Source organism: Salarias fasciatus, chromosome 20, assembly GCF_902148845.1.
Source record: "Salarias fasciatus chromosome 20, fSalaFa1.1, whole genome shotgun sequence".
In the NCBI taxonomy this organism is placed as follows: Eukaryota; Metazoa; Chordata; class Actinopteri; order Blenniiformes; family Blenniidae; genus Salarias; species Salarias fasciatus.
This window is the reverse complement of record NC_043764.1, coordinates 29,325,951-29,344,091: the sequence shown is the minus strand read 5'-3', so window position 1 is coordinate 29,344,091 and position 18,141 is coordinate 29,325,951. Positions and strand designations below refer to the sequence as shown.

Genomic DNA, 18,141 nt, shown 5'->3' with positions numbered 1-18,141 from the left:
TCCACCCAATGCCGGACTTCATCCATCAAACCACTTATCGGCTTGATTTAAATATAAAACGCGTTCGCATCAAGTTTTAAATCTTAAAAATAGAACCATTAGAACCAACAAGTCAAACTAAAACTTGATGACTTTGGTTTGAGGAAGATTTAAAAACAAGCCGGTGGCTGATTTAGGAAAGATCCGTTTGTCTAATGTTTATAACACATAATAATTTCATGATTAATTCAGGGTTTCTGCAGAAATCAGCCAGTCAGATTTAATGCTTTTTAATGTCATTTTAAAGCTCTACAGTAGAATTCTGAATGGCATGACCATAAGCTCAAGAAAAACCACAGCTTTCATATAAAATTATTTTCATACAGGATGAAAACAGCATCGATCAGCATAATGATTCTGCATGTTTACGTGGATTTACATATCAGTAAATGTAGGACATGCATTCAGATGAAAGGTAAATATGATATATAAAATACTAAACATTTTCACACTGAATACAAAATATCAGTTACAACTGAAGTTTACTGTTTTATTCCAATTTACTACAATGTCAGATAAAAACGACTGGAACCAGAGTTAAATTGTGACTGAAATGAAGCTGTCTGTGTTGCTGCTATCTGAAGAAGGAGAAGAAGGAGAAGAAGCAGCAGAACTCACCCTGCAGAGATCTTGCTGTAGTGCATGTACGCTGCAATAATCACGCCTGTTTTGCCTTTATTGCCCTGCAGGGGGCGAGAAGAAACAACGAGGGCAAAGTCAGACTGAGCCATCCTCATCCAGCGATTATTGATAGAGACGAGAGAGAGAGAGAGCGAGAGAGAGAGAGAGAGAGAGGCGGAGCGGTGGACGCAGAAACATGGGAAGATGTGGAAAAGCTGTCAGAGCTCAAATTAAAAAGCTCCCTGTGGCGCCCCCCCACCCGGGGGGCTGCGAGCTTCCTGACACATTCCAAACACATTCCAGCTCTGAATCCTCCATGCCAGCCCCTCCACGGGGACCGGGTTCCTCCCGGACCCGGAGGGATCCGCCGCAGCTGGAGGAGACTCTGGAGGGCCGGCGGGCCGCAGGACTCGGCAGAACGGCAGCTCACGAACCAAACGGGAAAAAGCCGTCTCCAGCTCCACCTGCTGCAGAACTACACCCTGCAGTCGAAGCACGGCGCCACATCTGCCTCCCTTTACAGCCTGGGAACCGGCAGGAAGGGGCCTGACGGCCGCCCCTGAACTCTGACCTTGCAGTGCAGGACCACCACGTGCTGCGGGTCCGAGGTCAGCCAGGTCTCCATGGCCTTGCATATGGCGCAGATCTTATCCAGCGGCGGGGCGTGGAGGTCGGGCCAGCCGAAGTCGTGGACCTGGCGGTGTGATTTAAGGAGATTAGCGCCGAGGCCGCGGCCTGAATTCCTCAACAGCAACTCATGAGAATGACAAGAGGAGATCTGCACCTTCGGGTTGAGCCGGGAGATATCGTGGCGCCGCTCAGAGAGATTCAGGAGCTGAAAGGAAAAATATGTTCTTCACTCCAACGCGCTGAATCACTGCAGCCAGTTATCAGCTCAACTCTTTTATTTTTGGGAGTGACGCACAAAACACATAAAGTGTCTATTTGTGTATTTTCCCGTGGCCTTACGCCAGAACGCCGTTGTGCAACATCCTGAGCTGAGTTTCAGGAGCGAGTCCCTCACCAGAAACTTGTCCTGGTGCTTGGACTTGAGCATGGCGGCCACCTCCTTCAGGTTGACCCGGTAGCGCTGCTCCTCCAGCTTCGGGGGGAAGAAGACGGAGATGATCCTCTCGGTGATGTAGGTCAGGTCGAAGTCGTAGTGGCGCTCCATCACTCGCTCCATCACGCGGTCCACGCTGAAGCTCCTGGAGACACGGCGAGAGGACGGACAGGGACAGAGGTCGCACACAGGAAATGTGAGCTGGGAGCTCAACTTCCACTTCGACAGAAGAAGAAGAAACTCAATCCTGAGTGTAACAAGCAGGTCTCATTCTGACGTGAAGACCATCAGTCCTTTCTCGTCGTTACCTTGGCAACGTGTTCCTCTGCTTGGTGTAGGTCAAAGACTTGGTGGATCCCTGTTGAAAAACAAAAATATTAATAAAGAAAGGTAAAAATATCCGTCCCGCTCAGCACGGTCTTTTTTATCCATCCTTTAGTATTTCAGTCACCCAGAGACGATGCTCCATGCAGGCCACTTATTCATGCTGAGCCAGAGAACATTGTGCATTAGTGGAGTATTTTCCATCCATCAGCCACTACAGATATATTCAGAGCCAATCAGATGCCTTCCTGCCAGGACGACATGGTGGATAAATTTCATTATGTTAAGATGTAGAGCTTTAACCGAGTACTTTACATCAAGTCCAGTGGTGAAACTTCACCCAGCTTGAGGTGGTGATTTTACAGCTGTGAGGTATTTTTGCTCAGTGGAAGCATTTGGAAACCGCAGCAACTCAACCACAAAGTGATAAACACAGTGGAGCTACAGCGGAGCCTCGCTGAGGCCGACAGTGCGTAACGGTCTGAACCAGGAGCTTCGGAGCTGCTGGGTTTTGGGTTCGGAAGCCCAAGCAAGCAAGACTTCCATCAGACGGAGCTAAAGCTCTCTGCAGACGTGGAAACATGTTCTGCTGAAGAACCAACCACGCTTCTTTATCTGGCCGTCTGATGGATGAGTCCGGAGAAGAACAGTGCCTACCGGGTGGCGTCGTGCCAGCTGTTTTCAGACTCTGACACTTCATTTGAATGAAGGGAAATTTGCGTGTAGGAGGGGAAAGGGGAGGATGCAGAGCCTGAAGGCGGTGAGGATGAGCAGAGGTCAGGAGGTCACAGGGTGCTCACCAGGTGTTGGATGTGTCGAGAAGGAGCGGTCCCTCTGCGCTGCTGGACGGCAGGAAGGAGCGGTGACCAGATGAAAGGAAAGAGGAGCGAAGCCACGGACGGCGAGAGGAAGTGGGGCGAAGGGAGAGGGTTGAACGGAGGTGAGAGAGGTGAGAAAGAGGAGAGAACGGGAGGCAATGCAGAGGAAGGAAAGGAGAGTTGATTAAACAAACAGACTCCCTAATGGACAAACATGACCACTTCCTATAGCAACATCAACCATGTCTTTCTTCCAGGCCGAATTCCTGCAGTGCTCCAGGAATGAACCCAGCTCAAACTGCGCTGAGGGCTCAGCTTCCCAGAAGGAATTCCGCAGGAGGAAACCGTACGGTGGTTTTTGGAAGCTGCCTTCTAACTATGGGCAGACAAAGCGGGAAAGCTGGTCCCACACAAAGAATGCTTTTAAGGAAGAGACTGCAGCAAATGAAGGGGGGCTCACCAGATCATTGGAGGGAGCGGGGATGCACGCAGAGGTCACCTGGAACACACAGAGAAGCAACTCTTCAGTATGAAATGATTCACACACAAACACACACCACAAGATTAAAAACAGCACATCATTCCTGTTTCAGGAGAGACTGATGGGATGGATTGCTCCGCACGACCATGTACGCTTGAGTGAAACAGTGTTAAAGTGCAGTAATACTACAAAATCATCCAATTTGACTTTTTTCCTTTTCCTACGATTGCGCACCATTTTTTTTAGACAGTCTCAGAAAGCTTCAGACTGTAGCGTACTGATTTCATAAAGCTACATGCCAAACATTCTAGCTCTCCGTGACAGTACTCAGCCTGGCGTGAAAGGGGTGTCAGACATTTTCTGGGTGTTGGTCAGGAGTATGAAGCAAAAGTATGCAGTGCTTTATGAATTCATATCATAACTCAAAAACTAACAGGTACCCAGTGTAGAGACATTAACGCAGGCTGCATTTGATGCTCCATCGCATGTGATTGGTTTTCATTGATGCACCTGAATTTAGAGCTATTGTGTTATTTGCAATATAAAAAAGTCTGAAACTAATCTGTATTTTCAAGACTGTGCATTAGCCTTTGCATTAGACTAAACCCAAAATTTAGATAAATGACAAAGAAATGCATCCATTTTACCAATGAAACAGTGTATCGAAATCAAACAACCACCCGTCAAGGTGTTTAGCCTTGTGTCTGGCAGAAGTACACCAGAGATGAGTGTACTGTCGGACGAGCAAGCTCATGATCAGAAAGTCTCTGATAAAAATCCCCTGACTGGCAAGGTATTAGGTTGAAAAGTGGAAGCCACCATCTGCACAGACCTTCATAACCACCAGAGCGAGTCTTCCTACTACAGGTAGGTAACCATCAATCGGATGGAGGAATAATCTGCCCAAGGTGATCAATAACAAATTAACTTGATCTCACTGGAGATTAGGATCGATGCTACACTACATTACCAGATTAAGAACAGTCCAATATGTACTAAATTGGATGTTTAAATACTCGTCCGACTCACGTTGACGAGCGTGTTTATAAAACGTTAAATATCTGCTTAACGTGAGGCCAAACCGTGGAGCTGCGCAGCTGGAGCAGCAGTGAAGCAGACACACACACACACACATACAAGCGACACATCCGATTCCCATGTCTGTTGTGGGCCTATGGGTCGATGAACTGTGACCGAAGGAAGCAGGAGCAGAACAGCAGCCCTAATGAAGGCGGCCGAGGGCCGCAGTCATGCTTACGTAACACACGTGCGCATACACGCATGCACGCAAGCCCGTGTTCCCGCTAAACGGCCCTTTTTGGACTGTTTGTTTGGTTACAGGAAAAGGGCAAGGGCTTGTGTATATCTCATTGTGCACAGAGGGGAAGTAACACAGGCCCTGAACCTGGGGGTGTGTCGCCACTGCCTCCGCGGCCAACACTCTGGAGCTGAGCTTTCTTTCTTTCAGGGAAAACTTGGCGGCTCGTCGCTGCTTGGACGTAACTACATCGATCAACAGGAAGGCAGGGGTACAGATTAAGAGCTAAACTCGGCACGTTTGACCGAAGCAGAAGGAAACAGGTTCAAGTTAAACATCAACCAGCAAATGACCGATGTTCCTGCATGAGTCACACAGAAAGTAAGGTTTCTGTTCTGCCTCTGTAGAGACCCGAATCGGAGATTGCATCCTGTACACCGCTTTTTAAAAAGAATGTATTTTCATTTTGGGTATTCTCAGTCCTGAACCCTGCGTGGGACTGTGTCAGGCATTAGTTTCCCTTAATTCCCTCTGGCTCAAGCTGGTCAGATTAATTCTGCACTTTTTTTTCTCCCCAGTCCGACCTCGAAGCTCGTTAAGCAAAGGTCCAAGCAGTCACACGTATTTGCTTCCATCGAGTTCCAAACACATGCTTGTCTCTTGTAAGGACTAATAACCACCGAGGGTCCCTCAGCAAGACTCCTGACCCTGTTCTCCATCATCTGCTGCTCCCAGCATGCATTGCTTTGAGATATAAACCTGATTGCAGTAGATCATCAAGAGAGTTCTCTAAGAAATAGTAAGTACACTGAATGGAAATGATCCCGCATGATTCTGATCTAAATTTCCATAGAGAGGAAAATGATCTATATATGGTGAAGACTTTGACCAACTCTTGATTCTTTCCAAGGCTGAGTGCTAACCCCAGAGTCAACCGATCTAGTCTCTAATCAGCTAAAAACTCAGGAGTCAAGCTGGTTCCGATCCCTGTAGAGATGAATTGAATACAGCAGGTAGATGTAGAGGTCACGTCTGAATCTTCTTTCTGGGCAGAGTTCAGTTTTGGTTATGATGCCATCCATTTCCCCAAGTAATAATAACTTCATATACGACCTTGTGTAACAGAAAACACGAGCCCTCGTGAGTAATGAAAGATGTCTCGAACACTCAGGATGAAATCTGGTGGTATGGCTGGAAAATGTAGAAATTTAACAAGCCTCTGCCAAGAAAATTCAAAGCCTGAAGGGACCATAAGTCTTTCAGGTTGGTTTGCCATCCCAGAGGTCGTTAACAAAGTCCACATCATTTTAAATTTGGAGGCCTTACGAACACACAAATCTAATTTTGAACATGTGCCCTTCTCTTTTATGCAGGCAGCATGAAACGAGGGAACCTCAGGGTGATTGACTGACACTGGATTCTTTCTGGGAGAGTTCTCGTTTTGATGTTTCATGTTTCATTTTTCCTTCTTGCTTTTGATGGCTGCAAACCAATTTTCCTGAGAGTACAATAAAGCTGCTAATTTGTTTGCACTTCTTATCAACTCCTTCTCTTTTCATCTTTTGCTTTTTTCCCACCCCTTGTCCAGCGCTGACGTCTGTAAATCCCTCCCGCTTGCTGTCTGGTGTGGGGGGCCTGCGGAGGGTGGCAGCTAAAGCCAGGGAAAACATGCCACACCACACCGAATTCCAGCTCAACAGTCCAACACTTACAACGTTCCCATTTCCAGACCTCCACCAGTCTTTTCTCATACTTCTTGCTTCATTTTGTACTCTTCCTCCATCAGTTCCCTCTTCTAATTTTCAGTTTACATCCTTTTTTGCTTCTGCCTTCACCTCATCCGTCGTCTCTTTCTCCTGTTTTACTCACTCAAATATCTCCACAGCTTTACTTTTTTCCTTGGTATACTCTCCCTCCATCCGAATAGTTCCTTCCTCCGTTTTCCTTCCTTTTCTTCTCTAATCTGACACAAGCAAAAGCTTTCCTGTTTGCCTTTCTCTCACCTCTTCACCTTCCTGTACACCTCCTGCTGCTTCTCTCAATCCCTTTTCTTTTTCATTCCACCTTAATTCTAAACCTCTGCCGTAGTTTGGTCATGGTTATTTAGTCTTCGAGTGTTTCCTCACAGCAGGGTCACAGATCTGATCCCGTGTCCATCAGTAACCAGATCTCCTGAAAACAGGACAAAGACCGTCGACTGGCCGGCTTGTATCAGCCTGCTCCTCACAGGTGAGTCGAGCTGGCGGCGTTAAAGGTTGGCTTCCTCTCTGTGTGGCTGCAGCGACCAGATTCTCACACCGGCTTTGAACCATCAAAGTCAGAAGAAGCACAGCGAATGGACGATGCACAGCTCGCTCTCTCTCTCTGAGGCAGCCCCTTTGGTATGCTATTAGTGTGAGGAGGACTGACAGCGTGATGGAGACGCTTTCAGGATTTATGAATCTAAGGTAGTTTGAAAAAAAAGATACGTTTACATGACCTTTTAGGTTTGACAAGCCTAACAAATAAGCAGTGTTATTGATGGTTTTGGTCTACTTCAAATCATATATGCAAAGTTAAATAAAAGCAAAATAAAAGTATCTGATAATCTCAAATGGTGTAGAATAGAAATTTAATGAACTCTCTTATGAACAACCTGAAGTTTTCATGGGTTAAAGAAAAGAGCAGCCTGGTTCCAGTGTCTCTATACAAACAGATGAGAGTAAGACTGTTGGTTGTGCAAACACAGTTTTTATGCAGTCTTATGGACGCACGTTTTCAGAAGCTTAAAATGATTCTGAACAGTCTCGGAAAGCTTCGGACTGTTGTGTACTGATTTTGGAGTGCATTTCATAAAGTCATGAAGGCAGCCCGGTGTGACAAGAGAATCAGTGCTGTGTTGTGATCTAGACTTCTAGTCAAACTGTTTAATCCCAAAAGTGGACATTTTTAAAAAATTTTCTGCTATGTCTTTTTCACACTTTGAAATGTCCTCCTGTACGCCAGATTAAACCACATCTTCGTCACACAGTCTAACGATCTCATGAGGTCGTCCGCTGGAGCGTTTCCAACAGTCTGAAGGAGTTCCCACATGTGCCGAGCTCTTGCTGGCTCTGTTCCCATTTCTTCTCATTACAAACCATCCCAGTTTGTGTCTCAGGCTGTTAGTGTTTTGGTAGGCTTGAACCCTAACCTCCAGCATATTTTTCAGCATCCAGTCATTTTCTACATTGTGTACCTTTTGCTCAATACTACCTCTGAACAGTCTGGTAAATACGGTAATATTAAAGGACAGAAAGACTTAACAATAAGAAAACTCTTCCATAAGCATGTTTTGGCATTTGGATTCACTCATAAAATGAACCTAAAGAGTTTGACACAATAAGTAAGAAATACAGCCGAAAAAGTCTGCCAGCTCCGTAAACCCGACCGCGTTCCAGTACCATTAGCACGTCACTCCACAGAGGCATCACTAATGATGGGAGCCCTGCTGACTCCCTCTTTTGTCCTTTGATGGATGCTGAGTGATGTGAAACAGTCGGCGCACGTTGCACTTCATGTCTACAAAGGGCATCTGTACCGTCGCAGTTCACAGCTGCGCTGAGATCAAGCCCTGACAAGGCGGCACGGATAAACTGCAACAGCGTCCAGATCCCACTCAAGCCACGAGCGCTCTGGGTTACATACGAGCGGTGTTTCCTTGATGGTCAGCCTCAGGCCAACACTCTTCATTCCTCTGGCTCTCTCGGGAGGGTCGCTTGGGATCCACTGATGAAAGCTGTAAAGAGTCAGCCGTGAAAGTCAACGCCGCTTGGGCCCTTTCATCGCTGAGAACAAGCTTTGGGAAGAATGCGAAGGGGGCTTTCGAAGTGAAAGGGACACAAGCCAGTATTACAGTAAGACAGCCCCCCTGGGAGCAGCTATATCTGACTGGAAGAGGCGGCAGGTGAGGTCAACCTCACCATAACATCAACAGACACAAGGAGGCCAGACGGATGCTTCAATCTGCTCATCAGACACGCTGCAATGACAGTAATTCCCATTTCTGGAGAGCGCCAGCAGGTGTTCTGCTTGATGTAGGAAAGATGGCTTCCTAATTCACAACACTAACAAGGAGTTCTTCACTGAATTCAAGGCAAAGTCACGCTCGTGTCTGAGAAAGATTGGTATATCAATACGTCTAATACCTGGATGGATATATGGATGGTTAAAAGTCCATTCATTTCATATCAACTGGTTATTTAAAGTCACTCTGTGAACAAGAAATATCTGCTTTTCTGGTGTCGGCTCTTCCAAAATTCAAATGACTTAAATAAGGTTTATTAAGGTAGACCGAGGTCCTAAAAATTCAACAGTGTAAAAAACATGCACAGATGAAATTAAATAATTTAATCATAATAATACAAAGTCTTATCCAAATTAAGGCCAGATAACTTTTTTGTGCATGGCCCTGTGGGAGTTTTCAAGATGAAAGGACTGAAAAGTGGTTTGTTCATCTGATGCCTAACATTTTTATTGTACCACTGTTTCACTAAAGAGGCAGCCAAAGCACCACGGTGCATCTGACCACAGGCTCAAAACGAGGGAAGGCTTAGCAGTGAGTGAAGGAAAACAAGCTGGCACTTAATTCTACCATCAATACAAGCATCTGCCATTTGCAGTAAGATAAGTACAGCTACAAAACAAATTACTAACAACTGTCTTCCAGAAAAAAAAAAAAATAAAACAACCAGTCAAAGATGAGGCCGCTCAATCTTTGTCCAAACTCAATGGATTCTGCAAAGAAACACTTCAGACTGAACAACAGCAATGTCTGTGTTGGTCTGTCTTTTGCAAAAAAACCTGCAGAATTTACTTTATGGCAGTTCTGAGCGTACCCTCCGCTCCGGAGGAGAAGTGTCCTTCAAATGCACTCCACATGTCTGAGGCCTCGTAATCACGACAAGGTGGACTTCATGAGAAAGCCTGAAAGCTCCCAGCCTAACAGTTTGGGACTTCAAGGCCGCAGCTAAGCAGAAACAACACCTATAGGTGAAATACTTGCGTCCGGTGGACTTAGTACGGAGTCAGGCTCTGGTGTACGAGGGGGCCAGCGAACAATGCTTTTGTTAGGTCTTAATTCTTCTTCTTTTTTTTTTATCATTTCTTATGTTGAACAGGTTTCTGTCTCCTGCGTTTGGTCTCTTGGTCCCACACATACTTCTGGAAAAGAAAAGACATTTCTGTCTCTCTGTTTGTTTTCTGCCCGAAGCAGAGGAGAGGATCTAGTGGGTCACGCTGGTCTCTTGCGGTGGAGCTTTTATGACCGGGCGGGATGGAATTCCCTGTTATGGAGCTGAAGGTTTTCACTACATCGTCAACACACATGTTTGGATATACGGCTGTGCAGCTGGAGCACACAAACAGGAACGAGCACATGGCGTTTGTACGGAGGGTTTTGTCGGCGCGCCGTTCTCATCGGCCCACCTCTATCCTCCCGAAAAGCCAAACAAGTGCAGAAAGGTTTGAAGGCATACAAAAATAAACAGGGATAAACAAACAAAAGCAGACAGTCATGGGTCATGATGAGATCGGAAGAGATCAACAATGGAAAATTCTCCCAGGAACCAACCAGCAAGTGGCATTATTATGACGTTATTATTTCAGTCCTCCCCTCCGAGTCCATGTTTCTGCCCACTGTTGTTCATACTGTTGATAAGCAAGCACTCACACTATTCCCAAAAGCACAGCGCTCCCTCCTCTTTCTATATTTGCAGCGTGCCAGCGTCTAAATAGAGTTTATGATACACATAACAAACAGCTTTTGCATTCTTCAGACAGCCATTGTTCAGAGAACAGACTTGACTGGACTACAACTGTCCCGAGATTCATTGTCGAGACAATAATGTGTAATTCACAACTGAGATATGCTAAACTTATGGTGTTGGACTTTGAAGAATAAGTAGTCTTTGGGATTTAACAAAATTTCATCTGGCAATGTCTTTATAAAAAAATATAATCACAGACATGAAATAAAAATATTGGGGTTGAAAATAAATATGAAGGTGCAGTGGCATGGAGTCATGACTCCTGCAGCAGTCTCTTCCCAGTCCTGAGAAAGAAGCTGTTTTCCAGCCTGCTGTTGTGGAGTCTCATGACTCGCGCTCTGCCAGAGGAGAGAGAGAGGCTGGGGAACGGAGAACATCCTGGGTGGGCGGGGTCGTCCCAGCTCGAAGACGACGTCTGGGTCGATCACCTCGAGGCGTGGGAGTGGCGGCCTGGCGAACCGTCTTGACAACATGCTGCAGCTGTTTTTTCCTGGGATGCAGTGCAGCTCGCATATTACCTGTACATCCACAGGTTTATGTTTGTTTATGTTTATTCATCTATTTGATCAGGGACAATGCACAGTAAAGCTTTAATCCACAAAAGGATAATATGCACGTGCCAGGTTACAGCAAAAATGCATCAACAATCAATCATTTTTAAAACCAATTTCCCTTCTACACGATGGTCACAGTCACACATACTCAGTCACTCCATGTGTACAAGTGTGTCCAGGTCAGGACACTCTCTATGGTGTGGTGGTGAAGGTTTTCCAGCAGAGGTGGAGACAGTGTTCTCATAAAAAAAGGACATTTTTTAACGATTTGGGTGGTGTTCACAGACCAGTCCAGGTCCTCTGAGATGTGAAGTCTGAGGAATTTGACCCGCTCCACTTCATCTCCGTTGATGTATAGACCTGAGTGCGGTGTGGTCCTCGACTTCTGGGAGTGATTGATGACTTCTTCAGTCTTCCTGGTGTTGACGTTAAGGTGATTGTCACTGCAGGAGGCTGCCCGGGCCTCGACCTCCCACCTGTACGGCGCCTCGTCATTCTTATTGATTGGCCCACCAAAGGTTGTATGGTGGAGATGGCGTTGTCAGACTAATGTTGGTCAAAGCCACTGCTCATTGACTTGTGGTACCAGTCTCTCTCTATACATTTCATGATCAGCGCTGCCAGGACCACAGACCAGTATTCATCCAACCCTGTGATAGCAGAGAATTTGGGCTCAGGGGTTATGGTACAGCGAGTGGTGAAGACGTTGGTGAAAACTGCCACAAGCTGCTGGACACATGATTTCACCCTCCCTGGTTCTCCTCTTCACGTCTGTAGATCCGCATTTCCATATAAGGTCAGGACAAGGCATCAAAGGAAAGAGAAAATGTGAAATTCCCATTAGTCACAGGGACCCATCTGACGGACCGTGCGGGAAAGCCGAGTTTTGTTATACTTGAAAAGCTTAGAGGTGCTTGAAAACTGACAATCTGCTGACATAAACTCTGTGATAAACTGTTTCTTCCTTCCCGGATTGGCACATTTGTTCCACCTCCAGCTCTACATCAGCCCACTTTACGGGGGGGGGGGGGGGGGGGGGGGGCAACATATATCACTGCAATCTGCGAGTCACGTCCTGCAGCAGCGTGCTTGTCCAGAATCAAGGTTCCCGGTTGCAGAGATATCCAAATTCTCTTTCTTTTCTTAGACTCAGGACAAGCCAAACCCACTGGCCAATTAGTGCAGCCTTTAAGACTCCACTCTCCGTTTCTCTGACACACACACACACACACACACACACACACACACACACAAATTCAAAACATGCCAGCCTATCTCTGCAATTACCAGAGCTGTCTGAGATATGATGGTGACTCCTTCAGTTGGAAGAGACAGTCATGGTCGCCGTAAAATTAAGAGGATACAGTTGGATCCTGTTATCCTCAATGACTCACACTGACTACACATGTATTTAGTAATGTGTTGAGTCTGCAGGAGATAAACGGGAACTCCGGGATGCAAAAATCACTCGTTGTTGACATGAAGCTATCCCCCTCCCACCACTTCGTCCAATCGACACCTAAAAATGAAGCAATCAAGCAGTATGCTAACAGTAAGCATGTTTTTAAGAGATTCTCCCATGGACAGTCTTACAGTCCATGACTAACAAGCACACTATGACTGTCATATGCCTATGGAAACGTTACCCAGAAAGCTATAGTTTTACAGGAAGCCTGTACAGCCACGGGGATGTGGGGTCAGCTGTGATGTTGGGGGAAACATGCCGGTTTTCTGCCATTACGCCCTCATTCCATCTCCTCATCGCTTCCTTGCTGCTGTTCGTCGGATGTGGAGGGTCACGCTGGTTAATGCAAAGGTAAAAAGGAAACCGTGGATGAAAACAGGAATCGGAGGCCTTTACAGTAATGGCCACTCGTGATGAAATAAAGCTGGAAACACACTGATTTGAAAGTAAATTAACTTTGAAGCTTTAATGTCTTTCTTGATGTTTCATTTTCCTGGAAAGCATCTGGAGAGCAGGACCGTAACCACAACTGTCCTGATGAGAGGGCGCAGTGTCAGTGAAACATCAGCCGGATCGTGTTGCTCTTTCGCCCATCCCTGCATCCGCCCTCCCACTTCCGCCCCGACTATCAGGGCTCGACTGCACATCCTCGTTTTGTGAGGACCGGCTACACAAACAGCACGCAGACTTGCATGATGTACAGTATATTTTGACATGATAAGGACACAGACAAGGACACGGGATGACGAGGAATCCCATCTACACAGAGGGGAAGCAGGGAGAGTTATCGCTGCCGTGCACAGCGCCGTATTGCCAACATCTGTGAGATGGCTTATCGTTTAAGCTTCGTTCCAGGCCTCTGTGAAGTGGAGCGTTCAAATCTGCTTGTCCGCTCACCAAAGCAGCCGCACCAGCGGTGATGTACAACTTGGACAGTCGCAATCACGTTAGATTTAGATGTTGCGGTTGTTTTTGTCATCAACATTAAAGACTGGAAGAATGCAACGTTCAGAATTCAAACGGTTTTCGTGAACAGTGCCAGAACACGCTGGATGTGAAGGATTTCAGTTGTTTCTTCAGCTGCAGTTTATTAGCAGCAATTTAATAAGCTGTAAAAAAATCACAATAAAATAAAGCCTTTGCTTCTATCTTTTCAGTGAAGCCCCTGTATGCCAAAGTCTGTATTTTTATATCCTGGTAGCAGTTGTTTTTCATGTGTCTGTGGACGTAAGGTTTTAGAGCCAAGAGACTGAGATTTATGAGGACCTCTACAGGCTGTCAACGTGACAGTAGCACTGCAGGGAAGAAGCAGACGATCTTCAACCTGGGACAGAACGCATGTTGGAGTTGGACTGGCGCTGCGTTGCAGTTATCTTGACACCAGGAATTCAAGCTCTGAGTGATTTAACATTCAGCAGAATTCTGCTTGGAGTTTTCCAGTTGACACAACATTGTAAGTCTTGGGGGGGGGGGAAATTGCCAAAACAAACAGTGACACCTCAAACCTGCTCATGTGTTAGCGTTTTTCAGAAAAACCTACAAATATTAGACCATTTTCCATAAAAAAAATCTTATCTCCATTTTAAATGGTGCTGAATTAAGAAAAATTCTAAAAACGTATGTGTTGGGTACGCAGCAGAGCAGAGTATGTGGGTTGTGGTAAAAGCAGAAAGTCTTGGAGGCGCCGCTCGGTGCCCCCTCTTTACCCCCATCAGCCAATCACTGCAAAGCACAGCTGGCAACACTTGAGTGGAGCCCGTGATTGACGGCGTGCGGAGCGATGGACAGGCTGAACAATGCCACGCTGGGTTCACACACACCCTCACAGGAAGCTGTTTGGATTAGCCAGGTAGCATTAGCATAACTTGTGCAGATAGAGCATGATATGGGTCAGCATGAGCGAATGAAACAATATATGTTGACAAGGCCATAATTGTTTAATGTCTCAGCAGTGCCAGTAAAAACATTGAGGTCACAGAGGGAAGTTTACGGAAGCGAGTCCACCTCGCCATCAAAGGAAGGCCTTAAATCTGGAATATCTTATATGTGGCTGTTTCAGTCAACCACAGTGTTCTAGAATGAAGGGACTGCTGCCAGTAGAACAGTGACTCAGGCTATGAGCTGGGTAATTAGTCAAACAGCCAGTCCTGAGAGCCTTTTTCCCCCTCGAACCAGCGGAAATGCCTCTTCTTGCCTAATTAGACCGACGGACCAGTCAACTCGTCACGGACTGCATTTCACTAATTTTAATCCTTCCTCCGTCTCCCCGTGTCTTTCTGCAGCCTCCTCTCCCGCTCTGCCCCGGGGTCTGAGCCCCCCTCCACCCCTACAACCACCTCTCTGTGGACTGGGTTTTCCACTTGGGATCAGAGATAAGGGGATGGGGAGGGGACCACTCTGAGAGAGAAAGCATGCTGAAATACAGCTGCTTAGCCTCTGTGCGCAATATATTAAAAAAAAAAAAAAATACAATAGAGACAGTCCAGCTGGAGGCTGTTGACCTTTTGAGCAAAGACGAGGGGAAGAGAACAACAAGAGGACATGCAAAAGACCAAAAATATGAGTCAACTGTACAGCCGTCACTCTGCATGGGAAAGACAGCATGGTGGACGGCGTGTTGACGACACGACATGTCACCATGTAACGAAGACAGCGGCCGGCCGGACGGGGACGTAAACAGAGAAGTCTGGTGAGAGCACGGCAGTTTACAGACGACAGGCCTCCAGATGCTTCAACGAATGTGTGTGTGTGTGTGTGTGTGTGTGTGTGTGTGTGTGTGTGTGTATGGACACAGAAAGATGGTAAATATGGTCAAAGTCAAGGGTAGTTCTAATATCGGATTTCAGGTAATAACTTCCAAATGTGATTTATGTCATAACTCAGGTAACGGCAGCTCAGACCAGCAGTGTCCTTCAGTCTACATAAACAGTGTGCCATGAATCCACTATGCGACGCTGCTGAAATCTGGTGTTTAGTTTGCCTGAGTCAGTGGATTTGAGTCCATCTCCATCCTTCTCCGAGTGCCTCCGCCCTGCGCATGAAGTTAGATAACAGCTCGGTTTGACACAGCAGCCAGACTTCCACACCCTGGCTCTTATCGGACCTCTCCCTTCCTGGGCAGCAGCGATGGATATCACAGTTTAACACAGAGTCAACAACAACCACACATCGGCAGGGCTGTCGAACAACATCCTGCTCCTCCCTCACTCCTCCGTCCATCTTGAAGTTAAGTTTGAGAGGCACTGGAGCCAATACCAGCTGACTCTTTTACCATCTTTACCAACTCTTGGTGAGAAAATAAAATGACTGGTGCAAACTAGAAGAAATGTTAAAAGCTATATTCAAAGTGTTTTTGCCATTACGGTGAATGTCCGTCACTCCTGTGAGAGATCAGATCGGATTGATAAGAATCCTGTGTGAAGCTGTTCTGGCAGTCCATTCAGCAGCGTAGCCTGAGAACTGCAGACTAGAGGATCAGCTAATGTGAATCGAAACCATCAAATTATTTGTAAAGCTGACGACCTGGACAGGAAGAGGTTCTAACTATGGGAATGTTATCAGTTTTCACGCTAAATGGCTGAGTTCCTGCAGATATGACAGCGGTAATAGCATGTATTCAACTTTCTAAAGTCATAAAGACAGAATGGACAACATCCCCCGTCGTTTAAAATTACAGAAATATCTCCAAAAAGTCTGTTTCAACTTCGCTTTAATCCTTTTTATCTTTCCTCAAGGCTCCTCTCTCCTCAGATTAAAGACAGGAGAATGGAAAGTTGTCGGAGGAATGAAGCTCATCGTTGCCCTTTTGGCTTTCTCTCCGTCGCCCACTCCCTGCCAAGGCTCCCGGCCTCGGCCTCCACCAGCAGTCACGGCTGGCATTCTCCCCCCTCTGCATCCCTGTGTCTATTCATGACAGCGTCCCTCCATCAATGAGCCTTTCACAGAAGCGGCAGTGCGGGGTTTCAGCCAGGCCCGAGCGTCTGTCGAGGAATGTAACCCAGCAGCCTCCTCGTGAGTGGAGATCTGGAGGCTTCTGCGCTCGTGGAGCCGCTGCCTTGTGTCTTTTCACACCTCGGCTCACTCGTTACAATCCACTGAGCGGCTCAGATAAGCATGAGTATGTTTTTCCTGATGTCCAAACAGTCACAACAAGCGTAGCGATCTCCAAGAAGCCTGTTTCATGGAGCCAGAGAGATGGACCGGCCCTGAAAATGGATCTGCTGGAGTCGCTGTGATGTCTTCTCTCATCTGCTGTGCAGGTCTACTGCTATGGTAACAATATATTTATCTAACGCAACGCTGGGTAGTTATTTTTCCCACATGAAAATGTGGGAAAAATAACCACATGATTAGTTAGCGTAAATCCCATTGAGGATGGTGAATGATTAATCCCACCACACACAGGAAAAACTTCTACTTACTGTAACAGCTGTTAATTATTTTAGACTCAAGTCAAGTGAGAACATGCTGCCTCTAAATCATGATTAAAAAAGTGAATTCAAGCTTGTGCATCTTTCACGTTCATCTGTGCCTTGTCATCTGTGAAAGACTGGCCTTTTCTTGATTATGTTTTCAAGCCTTTTGACTGAACTCTCTTCTATTTTTCTTTACTTCTTCCATTCCCTCCTTTTTACCGGGCAGCCATGGCAGCCACTGACGCAGCAGACGATTGGCTGTTTGCAGATCATCTCTGATCCCAGCCTCCCATGAGTAACCGCCCTGACAGTCTACTTGGTGTTTGGACCCCACAGTGTTTACCGAATCACAAGTACTATCTGAGAGTGCTGGCCATGCTTGACAGGGCCTCTCTTTGGCTTCTGACCGGAGGAGCCTGTGGAAATGCTTTTCTTTTCTTTCACTGGCTCGAGACGGGGGTCAAGTTCAAATCCAAATCTCCAGTAAATGGGGTTTTAATGCATTTCCACAAGCTCCTCCACCAGCGTTAAACAAGTCATTTACAGGTTGTTTCCACATCCAGCTTTCCAGTCGAAGCTGTACTTTCAGAGCTCAAACCACATTGAAGTGATTGATTGTTTATCAATGGATTCTTCCATTATTTTTCTTATAATCCAAACATCTATTCACTAGAATAAGTGCCTCTCTAAATAACCACTGGATGCTCCGCTTCTCATTCGGGACACCGCCAAACGATTGCAAAAGACGAGGGAGCAACAATGTGATATTACTGGAGGAGCCAAACGTCCACAGGAGGGAAACCACAGTAATGGAAGCATGTCGCTGCTGCTTGGGTTAAAGCGTGGGACAGTGTCAGGAACAACCGGGCCCTGGGCTTCATACATGCGCTTGTTATTTTCTCAATAAAGGCATCGGCGTTTCCAACACTGCTGAGCCTAAAAGCATCGGGAAGCTTCTTGAGGTTGATCCTTACCTTGGCTTCGCACTTCCTGTGGGTGGAAGTTTTGCAAACTAAGAGAAACACAAAAGAGGAAAAAAGAAGGTATTAGTTCTGTTAAACGCAGTCTGGGGTTGTATCGTGTTTCCAGAGTGTTTCTTACTTCTGCAGAAGGAGCCCAGGTTGTCGATGTTTTGCCGGCACACGCTGCACTGCCGCTTCTTCTTGAAAGTCTTTTCCTTGAAGGCATGGGGCTCTCCCTTCCCCGCCTTCTTAGACACAGAGAAAACACAGAGTCAGACACACGATATCGGACTAGACGAGAGAGCGCGGCTTGAAATCAGCCCGTTTGACTTCCTTCCAAGAGTTTGACTTGGCG

General features: G+C 46.4%; 1 protein-coding gene across 6 annotated transcripts in view; it reads right to left on the bottom strand.

Moving 5' to 3' along the window:
- The window catches only part of tns2a (tensin 2a), a 51,006-nt gene that overhangs the window by 12,054 nt on the left and 20,811 nt on the right, over positions 1-18,141 (bottom strand). For 2 of the 6 annotated variants that reach the window (XM_030118050.1, XM_030118055.1), the window contains exons 2-10: positions 17,926-18,031; positions 17,799-17,836; positions 3,326-3,364; positions 2,848-2,889; positions 2,032-2,081; positions 1,685-1,868; positions 1,445-1,495; positions 1,232-1,354; positions 658-722 (exon numbers count right to left, since the gene is read on the bottom strand). In XM_030118050.1, coding sequence (XP_029973910.1) covers positions 658-722; positions 1,232-1,354; positions 1,445-1,495; positions 1,685-1,868; positions 2,032-2,081; positions 2,848-2,889; positions 3,326-3,364; positions 17,799-17,836; positions 17,926-18,031 — 698 coding nt within the window. Of the gene's footprint in view, positions 1-657; positions 723-1,231; positions 1,355-1,444; positions 1,496-1,684; positions 1,869-2,031; positions 2,082-2,847; positions 2,890-3,325; positions 3,365-17,798; positions 17,837-17,925; positions 18,035-18,141 lie in introns of those variants that run through there. The other 4 variants (XM_030118054.1, XM_030118052.1, XM_030118051.1 and 1 more) reach the window with 3 other exon arrangements.